General features: G+C 46.4%; 1 protein-coding gene across 5 annotated transcripts in view; it reads right to left on the bottom strand.

Moving 5' to 3' along the window:
- FHOD3 (formin homology 2 domain containing 3) overlaps nt 1-26,660 on the bottom strand; it is a 431,569-nt gene that overhangs the window by 358,705 nt on the left and 46,204 nt on the right. For all 5 annotated transcript variants that reach the window (XM_040984913.1, XM_040984917.1, XM_040984914.1 and 2 more), the window contains exon 3: nt 5,193-5,257. In XM_040984913.1, the coding sequence (XP_040840847.1) occupies nt 5,193-5,257 (65 nt within the window). The remainder of the gene's footprint in view (nt 1-5,192; nt 5,258-26,660) is intronic.

Raw genomic sequence — 26,660 nt, 5'->3', positions numbered from 1 at the left:
AAAGGACAGCTGCTTCTAGGGATGGGGGTATCCTGGAGGAACAGCAGGCCAGCCCCACTCTACACTCACCCAATGCATACATGGGACACCAGCCACCACACAGAAGGCCAGCAGTGCCTGTGGGGAACCCCTGGCACCTCTGAGGGGCCTCATGCTGACACTAACCCACTCCACTGCGGTGGCCTCAGCTCTCAGCACACCTGATTCTCATCAGCAGCCACAGACACATCACTCAGATGCTGTCATGTATGAGTATCAGACAAGCAGGCTGCCGTTCCCCAATTCCAAACGCCAGAGGCAACCAGAGGTGAAGGCCATGTGGGAACCTAGCTAATGTTCCATAGCCCAGAGACCCCACACAAGGTCAGAAAATGAAACTAGAAACTGACCCTAGAAGGGGAGATACTCAGAAGGCAAGCAAATGAGGTCCTCCTGGCCAGCAAGTGCAGCAGGAAAGGATGCAGGGGCATGCTCAGCACACCAGGCTGAGGGAATTAGGGAGAACTGGGGAAAAGGCTTGGGAATAGAAAGAGAGGGAGAGATCATTTAGGGGTCATGAGTCACAGCTCCATGGAGACAGGGCATTCAGACATTGGAAAGAACCCAGCCTCATGTGAACTTCCACTCCAGGCCAATGTGCCACCCCTGTCACCACCAAGAAAGCCAGTGCAGACAGAGGTCTGTTCCCACAAAGATGGCACATGTCCTTAGAATCCTGCTCAGCAGTGAGCCCCTGAATTAGCCAGCCCAGCATTCATCTCCTCAGTCACACTCCCATAGAAGATTCTTGAACAACTTCTCCACCATCTGCAGTTCACCTCTTTGTACAGGGGAGAGAGGTGCATAGCTTCACCTGTGAGAAGACAAGGCTTGGTCAATTACACACAGATGCCTCATTGTGTTTGTAGTTTTGCACCCACAAAACTAGCTGCTTTTCTCCTCCAGTGGGTGGAGCAAGTTTCTCTCATGTCACTTTCTTGCCTTGCAAGCATTTGGCCTAGCCACAAAGACACAAAAATGCCCATGTTGCAGAGTAGAACACCTGGATTCAACTCCTGGCTCCAGTTTCTGATCCCCATTCCCTGCTAATGCCGACCATACGTGGTAATGGTAACAGCTCAAGTAAATGGGTTCCTATCACCCACAAGAAACACCTGGATGAAGTTTCAAGCATTGGTCTGGTCTAATCCCAGCCACTGTGGGAGCTTGGGGAAGAAACCAGCAGATAGCAGGAGGAGGGCGCACTGTGTCTTTCCCCCTCTTAGGTAAAAAAATAACACTAACATCATCATCCCTGGGACCTGGGCCTTTGAGCCAGGATACTCATCAAGTAGTTATTAATGACTTGGTCACCTTGCCAGCTTCAGATGGGGCCGTGAGAGGCTGTTCTCTCACAGCCATTGGAACAAAGACACTTTGCAATGTGCAGCCACATTTCACCCTCTTGGCTGGAGTCAGTGCCGGCTACTGATGGGCCTAGGCCCTCAGAGGCCACAGAAGACATTGCCACGGTTTATTCTCTTTATGAGATGACATGATCAGGCTCAGAAAAGCAAAGTACAAAGGTTTTAATCAACCAAAACATCCTCAAAGCCAGTGGGAACAAATTAGGGTCCTAATAATTCCAAATATGAAAAGAAAAAAAGCTACTCTATTAGACCCACTCCCTATCCTGCAACTTTTTTTTTTTTTTGATGCTAAGTTTTAGTCAGAGCCAACTGGCCCCTGAAACATTGTTCCAGTGTCTGGAAATGGGATCACATACAGGGATCAAAAATTTTATTTTCTTTAACCTCGTAAAATGCAGGCATCTCACGCCAGTCAGGTTTTTTTTTTTTTTACTTCTTATCCATAAATGCATGCCTAAAATATAACCATCAATACTTATATTTCTTTAAGAGGGTTAAGAAGGCCAGACATGCCTTTCTGCCACGGTTAGTTACATCAACTGCTTCTAATAAAAGTCTAAAAAGAAATGTACAATGGAGACTAACAGAAAGGTGCAAACGCCTAGGCCATCTCTGTGTATCAAAATCTCATTTCAAACTCCTGCCAAAAGCTGTAGAACCTTGAACTACCAAACCCCCGCCATGCTGCTTGTCATAACCAACCAAAACACACCCCCCTAAATAAACAAAAAACAGCCCCCCAGCTCATGAGTTGGCTAGGTCACTGACCATGAATGTTCCCCTCCACTCTCCTCCTGAGGAGTTGCAGGGTTCCTAAGTTAACAGGAGAGAATTCCAAATGCATGTCACCTCCAATTCATCAGCACACAGCCCCAGATTCTGAGCATTCCTATACTTAATAGAAACAAGAATGAAGAGAAGAGAATGGGCGATAAAGAAAACATCACTGTGTAGAAATTGATGAGATAGCATTTCAGAACCACAGAACTCCAATGGACCCTGGATCCTTATCAATGCTAGCTGGGAAAGATGGTCTGCAGGTGAGCTGCATAGTGTGCCACATCTGGAGGGAGAGCAGCCAGTGCATTTGATGCTTGTAAGAATTCAACTATGTCTCACATGATAGGGGAATCTTAAAGAACTTGTCATGCTTCCCTATGTCATTTCAACTTAAGACTGTTCCAGATTTTTTTTTAATTCTCCCTCCCCCCCCCAAAAAAAAATCCTTTTTGGAAAAGGGAACGATCTGTCTCAATATTTACTTCACAAATATGATGCATATTTTCCATTTTCTATACATAACCAAAGGGTAACATTCAGTACTGTTACATAAATCTATTCCAGAACTTACCAATAACAGGGAATGGATTGAGAAAGAAGGTTCACAATATAAAGAAAAAAGTTTCCTCCTTGAATGCTAATGTTAATTTACACAGTCAAACCTTCTTATCAGCACAATTGAAGCAATTACTGGTAATAACTAATTGAAGCAGAATTTCCAGGACAGATACTTGACCTGGCAGTTAAGCCACCTTTTAAGGTGTCCATTCCCTACATTAACGTGTCTAGATTTAATATCCAACTCCCAGCTCCTGATGATAGCTTCCTGGAGCCAGTGGGGCAGTTCAGGTAGGAGATCTGAACTGAGTTATCCTCTCTTCGCTCCAGCCATGCATGTTGACAACATTTTAGTAGCAAATTAATACACACAAACATTCCTTTTCTCTCTTCCTTGTGCTCTTAAATGATTTTCTGCTACTTAAAAATTCATGCAAGAATACATGCACACCTAAAAATTTTAAGCTACAGCCACGATTACCAGACATTAAGGTTTGCCTATGCTAAGGCACAAATATTTCTCTGAACAAAAGTCACACAGGCCTTCCCTGTACCACTCCCGTAACACGCTCTAGGACTTCTATCTCTTCAGAGCCAAGTAACTTGAGACAGAAGCAGAAGCCCTATAAATCTTTACAATATCCCTTCCTTTTACGGTTGTCATAACTCATTTACATTGATCTAAGTTTTGATAGTGACACGTTTTGAGTCTTTTCCAAAGTCATCAATGGAGTGACTCTTCCATGTAATCTTATTTTCAAAGCATTGACTCTCACGTTTAATCAACTTAGAAAATATTTAAATAGCATTTCATGCAGTCACATTATTCCAACCATCACTGGCACAGGAGGGCTCGGGAGCAAGCACACTAACCAGGTCATCACCCAGCAAAGTGAGTCACAGGTGAGAGTGGGTTTGGCTGACTCTTGGTGCCTGGTACACATGGGCCAGCAGCTGTGCTTTTTACCTAGCATAGAACAGACTGGGGTACAGACAGTATTGCAGCAGGCCAAGAACATGGCAGGTTTGCCATACTCCCTGACTTGAAATATCTTAAGCAAGTACTGAGAAGAGAAAAAAAGTTAATTTTCCTAAAAAGACTTCATTCAAATTCTGATCTAACCTATTTTAGTGCAGGTCAGCTTTCCACTGCCTGCCTAGTCCAAGGAAATACCACTTCACACTCATGTCCCAAATCTCTAGTGGTTATCAGCTGTATTTCTATATTTAACTTGAACAGTACTCAGCACAAGCTACATATCTGGATTTGTTCTAGATCAGGAATGAGGGTGAGGGGAAGTTTATCCAAAGTCCTGGTGCCAGGCCTTTCCTTTAGGTAGATGTGATTTATATACACAAAAGAACTGGAAAAATACCAGGCAGATAGTAAGAGGCAACTAAGTAAATATATCCAAACAGCCATGAACAACTTATGGTCATTCATTCTGCTGAGAAACAGAATGACCAATGTTGGTTGCAGGTTCACTGATTTGCTTTGTTTCCAACCACTTCACCATCTCTTACAACTTCCTGTCCTTTCAGTCTGAGACTTACAAATCACCTACTCGATAACTTTACGACTACTAAACAAGATAGATTTATCACTCAAGACACAACCTCACATAATCACACAGATTCTACTCCATGTCTAGCCACTCCCTGCCCAAACAGAGTTACCAAAATGGAATCAAGGAGGAGGAGGGACTAGAAAGAAAGTCCACCTACAAACACCATGAGCCAGGTGTAGACTAGGGCTCAAAAGAGGGATTCAGGTTCCCCTGATTGGAGGGCTGCATGATGACCACAACACTTACTAAATAAAAGCAAAACTACCCGGCAATGAGAATATATAAACCAAAGCTTTACTTTTTATTTTTTTATGCCACTATATTCTTGATTCAACTTGGTCCAATGCCAGGAGGAAAGCAGGCCACAGTATTAGAGACCATTCACACAGAAGTGTGCACTTAGCACAGACATCTGGTTTCACTGCCACTAAGCTCATGTCTATAGGTGGGAAACCAGTAGGTCCGGGAAGAAACAACTGTGAATGACCCCAGAGGCATTTTTGAGTAGCGACATTCAAACTGTTCTAAACCACATTTTCTTTCTACCTGTGTTCCATTTGGCGCAAAAGATTTCCCTTCAATCCTTCGGAGCCTCAGCCACTGCTGCCCCACAAGTGAGTTTCGTGGAGCCACCAGGAGGCTCTCAAGATTCTCAGGATTGAGGCACCACCCAACTGCACAGAAGCCAGCAGGAAATGGGGCTTCAGAAATTATTGTTAGAAATGGCCTCACTGAAACTCCAAAAGTTCACAATGGGGGCTAGCCCCCATCAACCACCTAACAGTGACCAGCTCATTTTAGAACAGTGGTACTTCTCATCACGTGCTTGGCCACTGAGACAGGATGACCAGTATCCCCTTCCACAGATCTCACTCACCGATGCAGGCATGGACTCTCACGGACAGCTGAGTTCTTAGGATGATGCTGTGCTTCTTGCCCCGCCTAACAGACACAGGAGACAAAACAGGGACATTAGACAAGGCAGGCTGTCAGTCAACATGATGTTCTGCCACACCCACCTGTACATGGACCTCAAGTGTGCAAGAATCTACTCTAAAGGACTGATGTTGTGGCACAACAGGTAAAACCAAAGCACCCATAGCTTGTGTTAGAGGGCCAGTGAGAGGTCCAGCTTCTCTACTTCCAATCCAGCTTCCTGCTAATGCCCTGGGAAGGCAGCTGGTGATGCTCCCAGTGCTTGGGACACTCCCACCCATGTGGGAGAGCTGCTTGGCCCTGGCTTCTACCTGACCAAGAGGTGGCTGCTGTGGTCATCTGAAGAGTAAATCCACAGACAAGAGATCTCTTCTGTCCCCTCTGCTGTTACACCTTTCAAATAAGTTATCAAAGACTAATGTTTCCATAATAATGTGACATCACAGGACTCCAAATACAAAATTAGGCTTGATCTTGCTATAGGCACATGGTACCTTATTGAGAAATCCCAACACCCATTTCATCCATAGAATGTGAAGAATCCAAGTTTGACCATGTTGAGAAATTTTTAAATCAAAGCCCATGAAGTGAAATCCCTGGGATGTAACAATGCTAATCAGCATGCTCATTCCCATGGCTATTTTTACCTTTTGGAAATAAGGAAGGAAACACATCATGGGATCATGATGAGGAGCTACTTCAACATGTAATAATTCATGACTGTTTGGGGAAGAAGGAGTCAGCCAAAGAATGCTGCTGGACAGTGCCAATCCACACCACCTCAAAGTCCCCTGGGCCTCCCTCCCACTTCATTTCTCAGGAGGAGGGGAAAGAATGGGCCTCTACCAGTTCGCTCCTCATGGGCCATTCCACATATAGCAGTAAGCCACTCCACATATAGCAGTAATCCAAAGAGCATAAACAGAAGCAAGCTCCCAGGAGCAATAAAGGCTGTAAAGGCCAGAGAAGGGCAGACACAGCCTCACCCCTTGCCACCAGGGCTGGTCAGTAACAGAAGCAGGCCTGGCCTTCCTGCTCCCTGGGTTGGTCATTGTGATGGAAGGAGGGAGCCACATATTCCAGGCCACACTGCTAACACTTGTGACTAATTCTCAGCAGTACGGCCTTTGTTACAATTCTTATTCTTTAGAACAGAGGAAAGTATGATTTGTTAAAAATAGTTTTTAGGAAAAAGGGTACACAGCTATTTTGTTCTGGAGCCTGAAGCCAGGCTGAAGCCTGTAAACCAAAGTCCTGTCCAGAGTCCCTATCCACTGTGAGTACCTGCTCCCATTTTACTCTACTTCTTTGTTTTATGTTTCCCAAGGCTGCTCTAAGGATGCTCAAAAGGATCACATTAACACCTAGTCCATCTGCAGAAATTCCAGTCCTCTAAGGTTTCTGTAATTAAATGTTAGGTCAGAAATGCTAGTCTTTTAAATGTCACTTTGTATCTAGCAAAAACTGAAAAATCCTGATTTGTTCCTTGTGAGAGCTGACTAGTCAACTAAGCACTTGACTGGAAATATTGAACTGCCTCTTGTTAGTAACTGTGAAACACAGGGGATGTTTTGCAGTAGGAAACACAAAGTATGGGATGAGGATAGGAGTCTTCAAGTGTATGGCCTTATTCAGGGCTGGGCAGGTGACAACCCAGGAGCAGAAACCTAGTGTACTCCTGCCTTAAATCCAGCCCCTCCTACTGTGAACAGTCTATCCTCATGCTCTAATCAAGAATTTTCTGACATGTACATCAGTGGCAGCTTTACCTCACCAGAACACATCAAGTGAAGAGAAGACAAAGCACATGTGCTATAGGCTACAGGAGGGTGGAAGGCATGAGATGATTAGGAAATTCATTTCTGAATGCCACAGTCTCAACAAGTTGTGCAAAGGGTCCAAGGATAGACCCAGCTTGCATGTGTGAACTGCAAAATTGCCCTGTGAGGAAGAGCACATACACAGAAAGCAGATGCACAGGACAGTTTCTCTGGGTTTCCAGCTCTTGCCTGCAAACTAGGCCAGTTTTCCCACAGACACCTTAGGGTTGTTTCTCCCAAGCTCATGTGCCAAGACGCAGCCAATCATTTCAGTCAAGCTAAACTCCAAAAGAGTGGGAAAGAACAAAGAACAAGAAAAGAGGCTTTAATACTCATCTACCAATCTTCCCATTTATGATTCCTCTGCTTTCATGTTCTACCTCCCTCCCACTTCACCCTGTTTGTGAACTCCTACAGTTGAAGAAACCTGTGTGGAAATGGGAGCCCAGGGTTGTGGCAGCTGCCCAGAGGGAAGGGGTCCCCATCCCAGGGCTTCAAGCAAAACATGGAGCTAGCAAAAACCATACAAGGGAATCCCAGGTTTATTTTAAAGGGATGTGGTAGAAGATGGTGGAATGAGGTGAGGACATGTTTGAACAGATGGAGAAACATTAGCCAGGGTGAAGCAAGGAGGGCACATTACAGGAAATAGAGGAGAAACCAACAGTCTCCAGGAGGAACCTGGAGACTGATAGACACAGAAAAGCAGCAGAAACAATGGGGTGGTGTTGCAGTGACCAGACATTCCAATGGCATTCAGCCAGCAGTAATCTGAATTGCATCAGGGGCCAGAACTCCACCAGCAATCAGGTGGGAAGGCTAGTTCACCAGGAACTCAGGAGGTGAACCCAGACTAAGAATTGCTCATCCAGCTGGTTTGTTTGATTCAACCAGGAGCAGAAACACAGCAGCAGATCCCAAACGGGTGGTCCAGGAACAGGGTGGATTTCACAGCCCAAATCCCCAGTAAAGCCTAACTGGGTGCCATCTTGTGTAGAGAGGCAAAAGCTTTGGGACAGGACTGCACATGCACTAAGCTGGGAGCGAACTCATTTCGGGATCAGTGAATTGCATCGACATGGCATCCTTCACGTTCCTCCAAAAATAGTTCCGGTAGCCCACAGACCTAATAGCCAGCAGATCCAGAACCCCACAACTGGCATATCAGGCACCATTTTGTACAGTGTGGCAAAGGCTTTTTGTACAGTGCGGCAAAAGACTACAGGGATGAGAGTGAGCTGCACCTACGCTGAGCTGGGAGCAAACTCACTGAGATCCGTGCATTGAACTGGTCCCACATCAAAAATAATACCAATGTTGGCATCTTACAACTCAAAATAGGTCCATGTGGCCCTCAGACGTAATGACCAGCAGGCTCCAGTAAGATCAGTACCACCAACAACCTAGCTATTTTAGGATACCTGGTGTCTCCCTAATCCTAGGAACTTCTTGAACCAGAAGTGGGAGAAACATCGTACAATGGTTCAACAACAGCCCAGGATCACGTGAGGTGAAGTGCTGAGCCAGGTGCTGGGACTATGGAGACCACAGTGGATGTCTAACATAAGAGCCCAGATCTGAAACTCACTGGAGGGAATGGCACAAGTGACTGCAAACAAAGAATTGTGTACTAACCACAATAAGTAAAATTGAATTGCAGACCTGTGGTTGACACAGCTTAGAAATCTGCCCTAAGGAAAAGGATCTGTTCATTAGAAGTACAATGACCAAGAACAAAAGAGACAATGGCACAATGAATATTACTGAAGGTCCCTATGCAAAGAAGCAAAAACCTTTGCCAACCTCAGAGTTAACTGAGGAATATATCAAGAAAATGGGGGATACAGAATTCAAAATGCTTCTTACAAAGCTTCTTATCAACATGAGAAGCATACACAGGAATTTAAACAATATGTCACACAGGAAATAGCAACAACACTGAAACAAAATCAAGCCAAGTTATTCTTGGAAATGAAGGATGCAATAGAGCAAATTAGAAATTCAGTGGAGGGCCCAGTGGGGTGGTCTAATGGCTAAAGTCCTCGCCTTAAACATATGCCAGGATCCCTCATGGGCACTGGTTCTAATCCTGGCAGCCCTGCTTCCCATCCCGCTCCCTTGTTTGTGGCCTGGGAAAGCAGTCAAGAATGGCGCAAAGCCTTGTGACCCTGCACTCATGTGGGAGATCCGAAAGAGCTCCTGGCTTCAGATCGGCTCACCTCCGGCTATTGTGGCCACTTGGGAAGTGAATCATTGGACAGAAGATCTTCTTCTGTCTCTCCTCCTCTCTATGTATATGTGACTTTGCAATAAATCAATACATCTTCAGAGATTTTCATGGAAACTCAATAATAGAATGAAGGATGCAGAAGAAATTATCTCAGGCTCAGCCTCAACCCAGGGAGACTGACCCAAGAGCCTTTACTCCATAATCTCTACAGCTGCCACCAAGGAAGGTGCTCCTTCAACCCACACAACTACTGACATCAACCCCGAGCTGGACTCCTAAAAGATGCACAAAGCAGAAGCTGCTTTAATGAAGTAGCATAGGAGCCAGCATGGTGGCGCAGGCTAATCTTTCACCTGTGGTGCCAGCATTCCATACAGGTGCCAGTTCAAGTCCTGATAGCTTCACTTCTCTTCTAACTCTCTGCTTAGGGCCCGAGAAAGCAGTGGAAGATAGCTCAAAGTTTTCAGACCCTGCACATCGGAGACCTAGAAGCTCCTGGCTTTGGATTAGCTCAGCTTTGGTTATTGAGGTCATTTGGGGAGTGAATCGGTAGACAAAAAACTTTTCTGTGTCTCCCCTTCCCTATATATTTAATAGGTAGATATTTAATTTAAAAAGAAAAACAGTACCTTACCTCTACCTCCAGCCTGCTGTCTACCCTGCAGGGTTCAGACTTGCCACTTGCCACAAATATAAGCACATCAATTTCTTAACAATACAGCTCTTGGACCCGGCGTGGTGGCGCAGTGGTTAAGGTCCTCGCCTTGCACGCCCGGGATCCCATATGGACACCGGTTCTATCCCGGCAGCCCCGCTTCCCTTCCAGCTCCCTGCCTGTGGCCCAGGAAAGCAGTCGAGGACGGCCCAAAAGCCTTGGGACCCTGCACCCGCGAGGGAGACCCGAAAGAGGCTCCTGGCTTCAAATCGGCATAGTGTCGGCCCATTGCGCTCACTTGGGTAGTGAATCATCGGATGGAAAATCTTCCTCTCTGTCTCTCCTGTCTGTATATCCGCCTTTCCAATTAAAAAAAATAATAAAAATAAATATTAAAAAAAAACATTACAGCTCTCTAGGGTGGATGTTGTAGCAAGGCAGCTAAGCCTCTACTTTTGACGCCTGCAGCCTACAACAGAGTGCCTACATCTGAGTCCTACCTTGATTTCCAAGAGGCAGTAGGTGATGGCTCAAGGACTTGGGTCTCTCCACCTACTTGGGAGATGCAGATTGAGCTCCTAGTCCTGGCTGTTGGCTGTGACAAACATTGGGAAGTGAGCCAATGCATGAAAAACAGATTGAATGATTATGCGATCTCTTTCAAATAAGTAAATCTCTCTGGACAGCTGATGACAGGTGGCCTTCATACTGGCTATTTCTCTGGAGAACCCTAACACAATCTTTGGTATCTACCTCCTTGGATTCAGTGAAGAAGCCAACAAAGTGAATTTGCTGGGAGCACTTTCCCAAGCCCTTTCTCCTGGTTCTGGAATTCTAAATCAGTAGCATGGTTCCCACTTCTTCTGAATCCTCTTCATGGGTCAGTGAAATGGGAATGCAGCAACTACTGGAATCCTGTAACTGAAGGCAAAAACAATTCCATGTAACCTGAAACTCCCCAGGGACAATCAGATTCCTTGTTTATCAGCACTGACAATGCCAGGGCAACATCACCAGCTGTTGGACGCAACCATAGCCATCAACTGCCCGCACCCAAGGCCAACACCACTCACGTGATCAGGGGACTCACTAAAGCAGATGTACACCCCCCAGAAGACTCCAGTCAGGACTCACTTGCCAAGAACGAGTGGTACTTATGCTCAAGGACTTCCCAAACTTCCTGGTTCCCCAATTATACAGTTACGTCCTATTGAGGGGGGAAATTTGGTTAAAGCCAACACAGCCCTCAGATGCCTGTGTACTTCCTCTCTGATCCTGTCTCGCAAGAGGACTTCCTCACAAGAATAAGAAAAGCCTAGGGACTATAACAGCTAATGCTTTTACATGACTGCATTGAGTGATAGGGAGCCAAGGGCTTGATGACCTTTACTGGCAATAATAGAGTTGATGCCTCCAGATATTCCTCAACTCCAGTTAGAAAAACTGAACCCTAACTTTTGACAAAGGATTATTGGTTTGAACATCCCACAGAAGTCTTCCCCACCTCCAGCAGCTGCCCCTTGAATATAAAGTTCCTAAGTGATTATCCAGAACTCCAAGACTCAACCAGCACTCTGCCTATGAAGGAGGAATTGAACAAACCAGCACCTAGTAAAAGGATGGTGCTAAAATTCATTTGCTCAGAAGCTCAAAGCCCAAACAAGAGAAGCTATCTGTCATCACATCCATTTCCAGACGCATTCTGGTCTTCCCTGTCCACTGTAGAGGAGAAAAACAGACTTGGAAAGTTGACTGTGTGGTCTTGGAAATGTAATCTCCCAAGGAACCTTGGATTCCTTGTCTGTAAAATTGGACATTAATTGATGGATTGTGCCGGGCCCTGTACTTGCTAGCACATACAAGAATCTGGTCTGAGAACACCTCAGACAAAGTTTCTTTGGATATCTCCCCAACTGAAATGCTGGACTCAGAACTCTAACCAAGAAAAGAGAGAAAACAGAACAGGTCAACCAACCATCTCAGCTATATCTTAGCAGCAAAATACAGGGCAAACAGAGACTCTATGATGGACTGTCAACCAGTGGATTCTTCAAAGACCTCAAGGTGCTTGGAGTGGCAAGATTGGCAGTGATTCATAACTGTTGAAATATCAAAACCACTTGAGCAAGAACCTCGGAGCATACCCTACATCCGGGACCTGGGGAGAGTGGACCTTCTTCCTTAATACCCCCCTTTAAACATGAAGGAAACAATATGGAAATAATAGTGTTACCCACTTGCCTATAGCCCTTAAACCTTTTTACCCTAATTAACTATGTAAAGATTGTCAAAATATAAAAAAATTAAAATAAAAAATGCTTCATGGAAGAAAAAAATTGGACATTAATATTCTCCTAGTGGTGTAAGAATTCAATCAGTTAACCCAAGTAACGTGCTGTGGACACTCCCAGCAGATGGTAAATGAGAGAAAATGTGGGCAATGTTCTTGTTTAGTGTCACAGGATGTTCATTGCAGTCACTTCTGCTTTTTGTTTGAATGCCTGCACATCCTCACCTTCTGTTCCTCGCTTTGTTTCAGCCTGCCCGGTCTCATCCCTTCCTCTCTCCACTATCTTTTTTCCCTGTCCTCTTTCTCTTCACTGCCCATTCAAAAATCTACAATCTATGCATTTTATTTAATGTTCCCCCCTCTTCTCTCATTAAAAAAAGTCAGGGGACACAAGGCAGGTGCAAGGTCTAGTAGTTGAGATCACAGCTAGGACACCCACAGCTCATAACTGTGCCTGGGTTCAGTTCCTAGCTCCACTTCTGATTCTAGCCTCCTGCCAATCACGACTCAGAGAGGCAGCCACTAATACCTCAAGTAGTTGCCTTCCTATCATCTATGAGAAGACAGGAATTGGGTTCCTAGCTACACTCAAGCTCTTAGGCCCAAAAACTGCTAATTGGGGAGTGGACCAGTATTTGGGGAAGTGTTCTCATTCTTGCTCTCTCTTTCCCTCCAGTCCTCTCAAGTAAATAGATAAAATAATTGGGAAGCCAGCAGTGTGGTATACCAGGTTAGGCTGCCACCTGCAACACAGATCCCACACTGCAGCACTAGTTATCAGTCCCAACTGCTCTTTTTCCCATTCAGCAACCTAACACATCTGCAACAGTAGAAGATGGTTCAAATGCTTAGACCACCCGCTTCTCATGTGAGAGACCCTGACGGAGTTCCAAACTCGTGCTCCAGCCTGCCCAACCCTAGCCCTTGGGAAGTGAACCAGTAAACTGGTAGATGGAAGATCGATAGATCATGTTTCTCTCTCCAAATCCCGGTCCCCTAACTCTACCTTTTTAAAAGGATTCATTTTTTTATTACAAAAATCAGATATACAGAGAGGAAGAGTGACAAAGAGAAAGACCTTCCACTGGATGATTCACTCCAAGTTACCACAACAGCTCTTTCCTCTGGGTCTCCCACGCGGGTGCAGGGTTCCAAGGCTTTGGGCCATCCGTAACTGCTTTCCCAGGCCACAAGCAGGGAGCTGGATGGGAAGAAGGGCTGCCGGGATTAGAACCTGCTCCCATATAGTATCCCAGGGCATTCAAGGCAAGGCCTGGCCCAACTCTGCCTTTCAAAATAAAATAAATAAATAAGAATAAATTTAAATCCAAGGGATTTGAGGGCTTGTATTGTGGGATAGCGGAAGAGCTGCTGATTGCAGTTGCAGTGGTGGCAGCCCAAATGGGTGCTGGTTCATAACCCAGGTGCTGTACTTCCAATCCAGCTTCCTGCTAATGGCCTGAGAAAGGCAGTAAAAGATGGCCCAGGTGTTTGAGCCCCTGTCACTGATGTAGCAGAATCAGATGGAGTTCCTGGCTTCTAGTCTCAACCTGGCCCAGCTCTGGCCATCAAGGCCATCTAGGAAGTGGGCCAACAGATGGAAAAATTTCAATTTCTGTTTCTCCTTTTCTTCTCTCCCTGTGACTTTCAAATAAATCAATAAATCCTAAATCTCATGAATTCACTTTTCATTAAACAATCTAATATTTTAAGGAAACTCTTATTTCTATATCCTGTATATATCCTTGGGGGGGGGGGGTGACTGGCCTCAAAGGACTGAGTCACCAACTTTACCCACAAGGTATAAAGCATCTGAAGACTCACAGGTGACTCACTTGAAGGACCCAAAGCAGGACACCTGTGTACAGCAGGAGCTCTGAGGAAAGGTACCACCCAGCTCTGCCTCCTGGACATTCTCTCAGAGAGGCCACCAGCACACACTGCTTCCTTGTTCTTCTAGTCTCTTCACCTCCTGTCCCAACTTGAACACTGAGGCTAGCCGAGTGAATGTCCTCACATGGCACAGTTCACTGGCTCCTCTTCTGCAGCCCACTTATCTCCACAGCTGGGAATCCTCCCAAAGAACAGCACAATCTGTCTCCAGCTCAGCCTCTCTTCCATAGTCACTGGTGGACATCTTTTCCCTTTAAAGTCATCATGAATTATAATTCAAAGTCATCACGAATTATAATTTAAGTGCTATAAAACCAACCTGTTTGGCGCAGAGCTGATGTTGCTGCATAGTAAGTGAAGCTGCCACCTGCAATGTCAGCATCCCATACAAGTCCCAGTCCATGTCCTAACTGTTGTACACTTTTAAGATTCATTATGTATTTTAAAGGCAGAGAGGAGCGGGGAGGAGAAAGGAAGGAAGAGATGAAAAAAGCAGAGACAGGGTGAGATAAGAGATCTTCCACTCCCCAAATAGCCTCAATGACCAGAGAGAAGCTGATCTGAAGACAAAAGCTTCTTCTAGATCTCACCCTTGGGTACAGAGGCCCAAGCACTTGAGCCATCCTCTGCTGCTTTCCCAAGCACATTAGCAGGGAGCCTGATTGGAAGAAGAGCAGTTAGGACTCAAACCAGTGCCTATATGGGATGCCAGCACCACTGGCAGTGTCTTTGTCCACTATACCACAGCACTGGACCCCCAACTGTTCCACTTGCTAATGTGCCTTGGCCCCTGTCACCCACCTGGAATATCCAGATGGAGTTCTAGGTTTCTGGCTTCGACCTGGCCTAGTCCCAGTCACTGTGGTCATTTAGGGAGTGAACCAATAAATGGAAGCTCTCATTCTGTCTTTTCTTTTTTTTTTTTTTTAATATCTTTTTTTTTTTTTAACAATCTTTACATGGTTAATTTGTGCATAAAGGGTCAAGGGCTACAGGAAAGTGGGTAAGACTATTATTTCCATATTGTTTCCTTCATATATCTGAGGTAGAGGGGGATATTGAGGGAGAAGCCCCACCCGGTTTCCCACCCACCCCAAGTCCCGCATGTGGGGCATGCTCCGAGATACTCGGTGAAGTGGTTTCAATAGGTCACCAGTTTTGAAATTGCTGCCAATCTTGCCTCTCCAAACACGATGAGGTTGTTGAAAAATCCATTAATTGACATTGTCCATCATAGCGTCTCTATTTGCCCGGTATTTTGTTGCCAACCTATAGCTGGGGTGGTTAATTAACTTGTTCCATTTTCCGTCCCTTCATGGTTAGGGTTTTGAGTCTGGCATTTCAATTGGGGAGATCACCAAAGAAACTTTGTCTGAGGTGTTCCCAGGCCAGATACTCATATGCACCAGCAAGCACAGGGCCCAGCACACTCCATCACCCAGTCAGCTGGTAGTTGCAATTGCTGGGTTGGTTCTGTTTTCAGCCCCGCCTTCTACTGGAACCAATGGGTGTTGCAGTCCAGCCTGGTTCTGCACAGCACATACTTGGTCTTCACCTAAACCAGTGGGAGCTGCATCCTGATGAGAGCGGCCCACAATAACCCCCACCAGGTCAACCCCCTACCCTGGTTTGCCAGTATGTGTGGCAGACCAGTCCAATCCGACCCACATCCCCCCTGGTTCTCGTACATGGCAAATGGCATTGAAGCTTGGCTCCATCTACCCAGCTCAACCGTCAAGCCTTCACGGGTGTGGTTGAGTGCCTCTCTGTCTAGCTACCCCAGCCCCTGTCCTACTTCTCGTGCCTTCCCGTGGCAGTGGTAACCCAAGAGGGGGGAACCCACTATTTCCCTCCCAGGTCTCTCACTCCCGGATTGTGCACTTTCCAGGTGGTTCTGCAGTTTAACTTGACAGGATTAGCCCCCAGTGCCAGTTTCTGCCAGCTGATGCTACGGCTATGCCCAAACAGCCCTCTCCCATTCTAATTGTAGGTTGCACCCATAGGAACAATCAACCCATCCTGGCTTTTCCCTGGTCTAGTCCACATGAGGCGCACAGGTGTTGTAGCCCTGCTTAGTCTGGTCTGCCCCCATCCCAGTTCATGCTCTCCAGTGGGAGTAGCTGTCCAGCAGGGGAACCTCCCCTTATTCCCCTGCTGGCTCTGTCCCCTCCCCTCCTGTTTCTCACATGTGCTGGATGGGCACTGCAGTCACATCTAGCACAGTCAACCTCCTCCTGGCATTCTGTAGTGTGGACTGGTTTTTATCGCAACCAAACCTGGCTCGACCCTTACTCTGCTCTGGTGCTCGGATTTGCCAGGGATGATGTTAACTGATTAGCCTGGTCTGTCCCCAATCCATGCCTAATGTATGCCAGTGGGAAACTTCTTGTGGCCTGCTCTGGGCTGTTTCCATTCATGCTTCTTGCGCTTACCCGTGGGGTCTGTGTCCTGCCAGAGGAGTTGCCCAGGATCCTCCATCAGAACCTCTCCCAGTGCAGGATTTTGCGCATGCCAGTGGGTCCATGAGCCAGCCCTAGCCCAGTTCCTGACTAGCTTTCGACCCAAGCTGGTTCTTGTTGTTGGATATTTCAGCCCAGCCATGGCTCGTCCAGTCCATTCCCACATACGGCTCACACATGGTTCAATAGGGGTTGCGACCTAGCATAATCCGTCCCACTTCTATCCTGGTCCTCCAGGAGCACCAGACAGTGCTGGGGTCTGGTCCAGCCTGGTGCGTCCAGTCCCAGTCCACACTTGTGCCAAGGGGGATTTCACTGTTACCTGATCAGAACGCAGCCCCCATTCCAGCCCACGTGCTCCTTGGCGGTAGCCTTAATCCAGTTAGTGTGTCTACTGGACAAGACCCATGCCAAAGCTTTAGCATGAACTGGTATTTGGTGGTCAGCATTGCTAAGTGGTAACACATTCTTTAAAGGAAGAGTAACTGTCATTGGGAAACTTTAGGATGTATTCACCTTGCAGAAACACATCGGGTTCAACGTGGAGCCACATAAGCAGCAATTCAAACCACCAAAATCCCAGAGCTCCCCTGCCAGGCGGCCAGCAGGCAAAGCCTGGCACCAACTGGCGCCCTAAGCCCGGTTCACCATGTGCCCATGATGGCAGGCGTATGGGATCCGGGCATGAGACGCTCTGTCCTGGGACCCACCCGCTGCTGAGAGGCGACGGGAGGTGTAAGCTCCCAGGCCCAAGGTCGCGCTCCACCCCAATCCCGTCCGCCGCCCAATGAGAGCAGCGGTGGGCCTGCCTAGCCCGGCTCCAGAGACCTCCCCCCTCGGCCGGTGTACTCACCCCGAAGGAAGCAGCCCTGGAACCCCGGCAGGCCCAAGCCCGGTTCACCATGTGCCCATGATGGCGGGCGTATGGGATCCAGGCATGAGACACCCCGTCCTGGGACCCACCCGCTGCCGATCATTCTTTTCATCTGGCTCTGTAACACCTTTCAAATAAACAGATATTTTTTTTAATCTAGATATATGGAGCTTTCAGAAAGTTCATGAAAATGCAATTAGAAGTCTTGCCACAAACAAATGTGAAATCCATGCATGGTTTTCTCATTACACACTTTCCATAAACATTTTGAACACTCCTAATTCACTGATCACTATTATGTTTATACAACTATTACTACTAATTTTTTAACTTTTCTATCAGCCTGAAAAACACTGCATGCTCAGCTGCAGTTCTTTGCTGTTCCCACACCCAGTTGGGTAACTTTTAACGTATTCTGTCTCCATAGATTTGCTTTTCTAGATTTTCCTATAAATGGAATTATACAGTATGTGACCTTTTGGACCTGACCTCCTCCACCATCTTTTCAAAATTCAAGCATGTTGTAGTGAGTATTCGAATTTCATTTCCTACTGCTGAATAAGTCCCATTGTACATGTAAGCCACATTGGGTTTATCCATTCCTCAGTTAATGAACACTTGCTTCCACTTTTTGGCTACTACGAATTATAGTATTATAAACACATGTGTTCTGTTTTGTATAAACAAGTCTCAGTTCTCACCACTGTACACCTAGAAGTCAACTTGCAGGGCTGGAATGGCTAGCTAGGTCTAACACTGTAAAAAAATGGTCAGACTTTTCTCCAAAGTGGTGCAGTATTCTATGCTCTCAGTGACCAAAGGAGCCTCCAGTTTGTCCACACCCTCTTCAACTCACTATGATCTGTCTGATTCTAGGCCTCCCAGCAGGTGTGAAGTATCATCTCTGTGGCTTTGACTTGCTCATCCCTAATAACTCGCAAGGCTGTCTTTTCTTGTGCTTGTTGGCCATTTGTATATCCCATCTGAAGAAATAGCAACTTAAAACATTCATCCAGATTTTCATTGGGCTATGAGAGACGGGCAGGGGAAGGGAGAGATGAAAGGTTTCCATTTGCTGGGTTACTTTCCAAAGCCCATACAGCTGGGGTCAGAGCCAGGCACCAGGGTTCAACTTATCTTTCTCACATGTGCAGCCAACAATATTACCTCCCTAGGTCTATATTAGTCGAAGGTAGATCAAGATCTGCATGTAGGAATCAAACCAGGTACTCTATCATGAGACAAGAGCATCTTCTCGTTTAGGCTCAATGCCAGGCCCTGGATTATCATCTCATTTTTATCATTAGGTTCTAAGCGTTCTTCATATAGCCTGGATACTAATCTTTTGTCAGATATAGGATAAATAAGTATTTCCTCCCATTCTGTGGTATGTGTTTTCACTAGATCTGTTAAAATTTTGAGGAACCGTTTCACATGTTGCAAAACTCCACTGTCACCTAGACTTTGGGCTCATCTCCAAGTGCCTAACCTCATCCATAGTCATGGAGAGCTGCTCCTGTCCACTTTTGGGAATGTTAGAGCCCCAGCTCTAACACATGGGACGTGGGCCTCCTTGAGTTCCCCTCTATGTGAGGTCCCTGGCATCCTAACCTTGTCACCCTCCTTGCCTTCCATCTTGAGATCTCCTCTAATGGGACAGAAGACTTGGAGCCATCCCCAGCTCCTGGGAAAGCCTGCAGCTACTCCACACCAGCCTTCATTCTATCCTTGACTGCCTGTGCCCTTCTACTATCCTGCTTCCTTTGTGTCCAAGGACATTCCAGCTCCCTTCCTCGCCACACCCCTGGCCTTGCCTCACTCGTTTCCCTACTTTACTTTTTGGCATGGCATTCTCAATTATTCATTATTTGCAATTTCCTCTCTTCTTGCTGAGATACACACTGCTTGTGACCCCACACACCACCCACTTTCTCCTTCTGCCTTTTAAAGGGATGGACATGGACATTCCATGATCTCCAGGGTTACCAGCATGCAGCATGGTTCCTGTCAGTGAGCTGCAAGTGGAAGCTGTTGGGTGTGTCTTCTGGAAAGTCCTTTAAAACAGCAAGCCTAGCAGTAACAGCAGGGATCACGATCTGTTACTCAGTATTCATATGGATTGAAGACACTTCATCACGAGATCAACAGCCTAATGGCTAGACAGTGGTTTGCAGTGAAAACTACATGACCAGGAATAAGCATGCACTCCCTCCATCCTTTCCCTCTTGGAACTTGGAGACAGGGGAGATTGTAAGAGCATAAGCAGCCCTCATGTGCCCAGTGGTGGAACCCTCCCTTTAAGGCTGCCATGGCCTTGGAGCAGTCCCCTTTGAGAGTTGCCTACTTCTGAACAACCATTGTCTTATTGAAACTGTCATGTTTGCAGATTTCTCTGTTGCAACAGAGCAGATAGTCCCCTGATCCACATACAGCTTCCTACCCTAATATGGTGCTAGATGGAAAGACCCAGACCCTAAGCATAGCAGGGCAGAAAGATAAAATCAGCACTGTGGAATCAATACACTACCCTTAAACTTCCGATTAATGACTATTCATTTAGGTTTACTGGGGTGCGGGAGGGGCGGGGAGGGAATCAGTCATTGTTTCATATCCACAAGTTCCACACAAATCCAAACAGCCAAATATATTTTTTAAAACTCTAATCTGGGGCCCAGCTCAACAGCTCAGTGGCTAAATCCTTGCCTAGAAACAGATGGGATTCACATAGGCTCTGGTTTATATCCCATACAGCTCCCTGCTTCTGGCCTGGCAGGACAGTAGAGGATGGCCCAAAGCCTTGGGACCTTCACCCACAAGGCAGACTTGAAAGAAGCTCCTAGGTCCTGGCTTTGGATAGGCTCAGCTCCAGCCATTGTGGCCACCTGGAGAATAAACCAGCAGATGAAAGATCTTTCTGTCTCTCCTTTTCTCTATCTGCCTTTCCAACAAAAATAAACAGAATTTTAAACAAGAAATGTCGATGGACAGGCTTTTGTGTGTGAATTTAAGTTTTTGCCTTATTAAGGCAAATGCCTAGAACTGTGATGGCTACATTGTTTAGCACATCTTTGCTCAATTTTGTAAGAAATTACAAGACTGTCTTGCAAGGTGGATTCTGCATTCCCTCCAGGAATGAATGTGAGCCCTTCTGCTCCACACCCTCGCTGGCATTTGGTGTTGCCAGTGTCTTGAAGCTCAGCCATCCTAACAGTTGTATAATGATATCTGACTTGTTTTAGTTTGCAGTTCCCCAAAGACACACAGTGTTGAGCATCCTTTCATATGCTTAGTTACCACCAAGCTTCTCTGGTATGGGGTCTTTTTAGATCTTTCACTCATTTTGAAATCCAACTGCTTCCTTATTGCTGTTTAAGAGTATGTAGTTTATTTTGGCTACATGTCTCTTATCTGATGTGTGCTCTGCAAATATTTCCTCCTAGTGTGTGTAGCCTATCTTTCCATCCTCTTCATATCCACTTTTTTCTATGATAAAACAGGCTCAAAAAGCTAGGTTCCTAGTATTTGGTTTCATGTGACTCAACCAGACCCCTTACTCAGGTACCTGGTTCCTGGGTTACCTAAGCCTGGTCCTGGGCATCTGATGTCCCCCGCTCCTGCAGCGCAACAGCAGGGACAAGACCTGCAGACTACATGGCTGCCTCCCTCCAAGGAACTGTGCAGGCCTCTTGGGTCCTTGCTCCTCACCTGGTCCCAGGCCAACATTTTCCACTAGCCAACTCACTTGGAGTGTGGCTAGACAGCGCCATGCGCAAACATATCTAAACCTCATCTCCCTCCTCTTCAATCTGGGCCTGCTCCATAGCCTCGCTGGTTCTCGCTCTCGCTGGAGCCTTCACCCCACAACATCATCTCGCTAACACCAATCAAGGCCACAGCTGCAGCACCCTCAATCTCATGGCCCAGGCCTCAATCCTCCCGGCTTCCTCTGTAACCAGGTGTAGGCCCAAAGCCTCTCCCCTCCGTCCTTCCCTCCCGCAGAGGGCCACCTGTGACCGCGGCCTCTCTGCTTGGAGTTCCTCTCCCTGTCTCAACCCTCCTCCGTTCATCCCTGGAGGAGCAAGCTTGGGTCGCAGTCATTTCACTGCCACCTGATCCCAGCCTGCACCTCACAGCCCTACTCAGGCTCCCACTCTTACCTGCAGCCGTCTTCACCCCATCCTACAATCCACACTAATGGCATTTGCGGTGTTTTTGGCTCCCGGTCCAACCCGCACAGGGCTCTCTGCAGCAGGGGTGCTGTCTTCCTGTCTCCTTGACGCTAAACGTTCTCAACCGCGACTGCCGAGTGCAGTCACCAGAAGAGTTCACTCCGCACGCCTGCGCACAGCCCACGTCCGGATCTCACGCTCTAAGGCTTGGCTGGCTGGGAGGCTTTTAAACTTCCTCAAGTGACTTAAGATTGAAAACCTGTGCTGGAAGCTCCAGGCCACGCCCCCTACCACCTGAGAGCTGTTTCAAAAAGCGAAGAGTCCTCAAGCCTGGCTCGAAACCTTCTCAGGTGATCAGCCTTACCAAGCAGTGTTTCCCCGGCTAGTTCTAGCAGCTGCCCTGCACACCAGCTCTAAGCCACCCAACCCCAGGGCCGGCAGTGAACTTACCCCAACAGGCATCCTAAAGGGCCATTCATCTCCCTCACCTGATGGCCTGCTTTGTGAGCCTGGCACAGCCCCCAGCAGAATGAAAGCAGAACCTTCACACCTTCCACTCATTGGCCATCAGCACTACAGCAACATCTGAACCTTCCGTTGAAGGTAAATGATTTCCCTCATGGGTCACCCTGCCAATGTGGAAGTGGTCCTGGGGTGTCTCCCACCAGAGAATAGTCCATCAGACTCTCTTTCCCCTGATTAATAAAATCGTTTACCTAAACTAAAAAAAAAAAAAGGAGAGAAACTTAATTTCTTCAGTTCACACCCTCCCCAGAATATGTTTCTCTCTTGTTATCTTTTTTTTAAAATGCACTTTATCGTGCAATTTAACAAACTTTTGCAATCAGGGACTTTTTTGCAACACACTTTCTATCCATAAGAAAACACCAGCATTTACCTTGAAAGGGCTTCACCCAGAAATTGCTCGTTTTCTCACCAAATGAGCACAGCATCATTTGCATATCACTAGCAGGTGAGTTTATTATTGAGTAGCCATCAGTGCAGCCAGGACATAAACTGGCACGCATATGGGATGCTGATATTGCAAGGCAGCAGCCAAAATCATAGTTGAGACCATCCAAACTCCCTAAAATCTAGGCCACACCTTCAGGTGGTTGGTACAAGAATTGCCCAGCCATTTCCTAACTGGTTGAGAAGCCACCAAAGGGGAACATCTTTCCTGCAGGTTCCCACCCAGACAAGGAGGAGTCAAGGAAGGCTTAAAACCCCAAGACCCTTTTGAAAACCTCTGATGTCTCTCCCTCTCTCCTTTCAGGGGGCACCCCACCTCCCAGGACTCTCCCGGGAAGTGCTTTTTCATTTCCTCTTTTTTCCTGGTTCACTTGGTCACTTTGCAAATAAAACTTCTCTGTCTAGAACTGACTTCTGGCTTTTTATTTCTATATTAAGCTGAAGAAAGAACCCACCGAGCTTTCCTGGTAACAGTAGTATTTGACCTGTATGGCCTAACACTTCAATGTATCTTCCCAAATTCTAGCTGCAGCTAGAGCACCAGTTGCTAGTTTTGAGTGTCTTTGGAGTGCCATCAACTAACAGCCTTGCTACTTGAGATATTTCAGTCTTTGACTGCAAAACAACCCCAGAGACAAACATTATATTAGCCCCACAGGAAAGAAGACTAAGGTTCAGAGAGGCAGAGTTTTATCCCCACAATTACAGAGCCAGGAGACTAACCACGCACACCCACATTCCTAACCACTGTGCCATGTGGCTTCCCAGGGGTGCCAAAGACCTGACCAGGAGGGAACTGGGATTGAGTGAGAGTGTCCTTCTCTTATAAATAAAGTTTATAAGTGTGCTTATTTTTTAAAGTCTTATCAGAAGTTGAGTGGCCTGCACAAGGTTACACATGATGGGGTCTAGAGGCCTCAGGGCTTCTGTTTCCGATGTACTGTGTGCTGGGCTTGCTAACTTCCCCAACCTTAGAAAGAGATAGGCATACCTAGTTCCATTTTGTTAGCCAAATAATTGCTTAGTCCTTCCACTTTGGGAAGGTTTTCTCCCCTTCTCTAGCTGGCTGTAGCCTCAGTGATAATGTTGAATGATATGTGAGAGTAGTTTCAATCTTGGCACAAAAGATCAGGGCAATGGACACAAACAACAAAACCAACACCCCTCTCCTGACCCCAAGGATTCGTAGTTTGCAACACATCTCCAATAGTCATGATTCAAGAAAACATTGTTGCAATTCACATCAAGAACTCAAGAGAAAAATGAATACTTCATTTGCCAGTTTCATATTTCTAAAGGGCAAATCTTAACTAAAAAACAATTATATTTAATTCCCATCATGAGAGACGTAACTTCCTGGGAACACAGACTTTAAAAAATGCCATGTGTCTGGGCGAGGACCCAGAGGAATCCTCAGTGGAAGTGATACTATAGATGTTCCTGACACCTGACACCTGTGTGATGGGAGGCCTCCACCTGCAGCTGTTTCCCAGTCAGTTCCCAGGAATCTGCCATGTATTCCCAGGGTTCAGTGGAGGTGAATACCAGGGGATCCCCAGGTGACCCAACAAAGCCAGGCCAACACCAAGCCTGAGTCTTCTGCAATACAGGCTAGGGAGACACTGGACTCCACCACGAGATGAGCAAAAGTAGCGTCTTCACACTCTCCTGGACGATGGGAAGTGTCATCCTGAGTTAATTCCATGGACAAGGGGTGGATACTTGGAGACATACAACCTCACTCTAAGATGAGTCGACATATTTGTCCAAGGGGTAGCTTGTCCCAGCAACTCTAGGTTACCTTCCTCTATCAAGACTTCCTCATGTCTTGAGTTCCACAGTCTCATCTTGCCATTCTTCATTCTCCCAGCATCCCTTGCTTCCAGGGTACAGAAATTGCATCCAGGTCTCACCTACTGGATGGGCTTATGATCTAAGAAATCCTTGCAACTTTTTATTTTTTCACAGCTGAGTGATGATTCAGAAGGGAACACAGTTGAAAGGCAAGCCTCCAAATCTTCCCTGTCCCCCACTGGCTCTTTGGAGACAGCTGTGGAAGGACTTCCAGCACCCGTATCATGCTAGTGTTGCCTGTGCTAGCTGGAGTGTCCATAACGGATGATGGTCACAAAGGTGTCTGTTCTGAAGCTACCCTGCAGTGCGCACAGGCACTGTTTCCACCTGTAGGCAGTGCTGTAGACCAGGCCTGGCAACCTCACTTGAAGCCACCTCCTGTCACCAAAAGTGCCAGCACTTTTGCTGTACATTTTTGAAGTATAGCATACACTGCACTATACTTCAAGTCCCTTTGCCCAGAAGTCCTGGGGAGGGCAGAAGAGTACAGCTTTTGGGATTGGTCACACCCATGTTCAAAATGGACTCCAACATCCCTTGGCTCTGCCATCCAGAACATGTAACAAAACTCTCAACCCTCTGTCGTCACAAATGAAAAAATGAAGACCATAAAATCCAACCACACGACTACTGTAAGGATTCACCATGAAACAAAGACACTGTGAATAAAGGACCCAGTGCAATGGGTGGAATAACAGATGTTCCATAAAGGTTATAGTCTTTGCTATTGCTTACTCTTACACTGTTGTCAAATCTACTAGCATTTGCCTCTCCTCCCCCCCGCCCACCAGTTGCTGTTTCCTAACCATTGAAATTCTAATAACAATGGGAGAGAAGGAAAACCCAAACAGGATAAGGTCTTCCAGCTAACACCACCAGAGATAATTTTTTTTCCCAAGTTGACAGTAATCTCTTCATAAAGCTCCTCGGGTCTGTTTGATCAACAAACCATGAAGCCATCCAATTAGACTGCCATCCAGCCTGAATTCTGCCCTCTTGCATAAAAGGATGGCATTGTCAAATTCTTGATAAAAACTATAACGGTGGAATTTCCCCATTTCTATCAACTTTAATAGTGTTAAATTGAAATGTGATGATGAGTAGAACTGGTATGACTTAAGATACCTCCTCATGTGTACACATCTTGCTGGTTCATTCCTAGGGTCGTTATGCAACACACTACTGGTGTGGCCCTCACAATCTCTCAAAAGACAAGAAGAGTGTCCTTGCAGAACTTTGTTGGAACCTACCAAGAACCTTAGTCTTCCTGGTGACCATGGCAATGCCATTTGGGAATCTACTCAGGGACTGTGTCATTTACCTGGCCACTAACTGCTTGTCGTGCACTGAGAAAACACAAGCTGTTGGGCATTAGGCAGGCTGAAGGTTCTGACATAATGGAGTTTCAGAAAAAGAGAAGGGGACAATTAGAGGAATAAAGGCCACAAATTGTGAAGGGTGCAAAAACCAAGAAGTCTAATCAAAACACAGAGAATCAGCCATACAGAACCAATACTAAGAAGGCATCAACTTCTCCCCATCCTCCAAGCTATCTATAAAAAATCCTTACTCAGCTAGCACTCACTTGACTGTACTATCAACTCATCAACCCTTGAGCATCACTAATACCAGATGAAGGCAGCATATTATCTGGAAAGTATCGTGGAGCCTCAGATGGTTTTTAAGGAAGAAGGTGATAAACCCCAAGATGTGCTTGGTTGAAAAGAAATGTAGAAAGGGAGGCAAGGCTTTGTCAGGAATGTGTTTCAATAGTCTAATAAATGTAGAAATGGCTGATTTTGCTGTGGGAACATAGGTAGTTAGGGGAGGAGCTGAGATCCAACAGATCCTCTCACAACCCAAGCTACAAAGAGTGTCAGTGATCCACAGCTCCTAGCTGACCCAAACAGGTCTGTGATGGATAGATCCACACTGTCCCACCTGGGGACAGCTGTGGCCAGGCTGTAAAACAGGTTGGACCCTCTGTGCATCATCCAAACTCCCTTCTTTCTCTCTGCATACCCAAGGTTCCGAGCACTGTACAGGCCCACCTCCCTTGTCCTGGAAAATTCCAGCCTCTTTCCAAATTGGTTGAAGCTTCAAGTACCACAATGTATCTGATGCCACAATACTTCTGGTGTTTCCTGAAGGAGTGCAGAAATGGGTGTTGCTCAGGCCCTGCTCCCAACCTCT

Source organism: Ochotona curzoniae, unplaced genomic scaffold (assembly GCF_017591425.1).
Source record: "Ochotona curzoniae isolate NIBS_2020 unplaced genomic scaffold, NIBS_Ocur_1.0 contig_43, whole genome shotgun sequence".
Taxonomy (NCBI): Eukaryota; Metazoa; Chordata; class Mammalia; order Lagomorpha; family Ochotonidae; genus Ochotona; species Ochotona curzoniae.
This window is presented reverse-complemented; position numbering and strand designations above follow the sequence as displayed.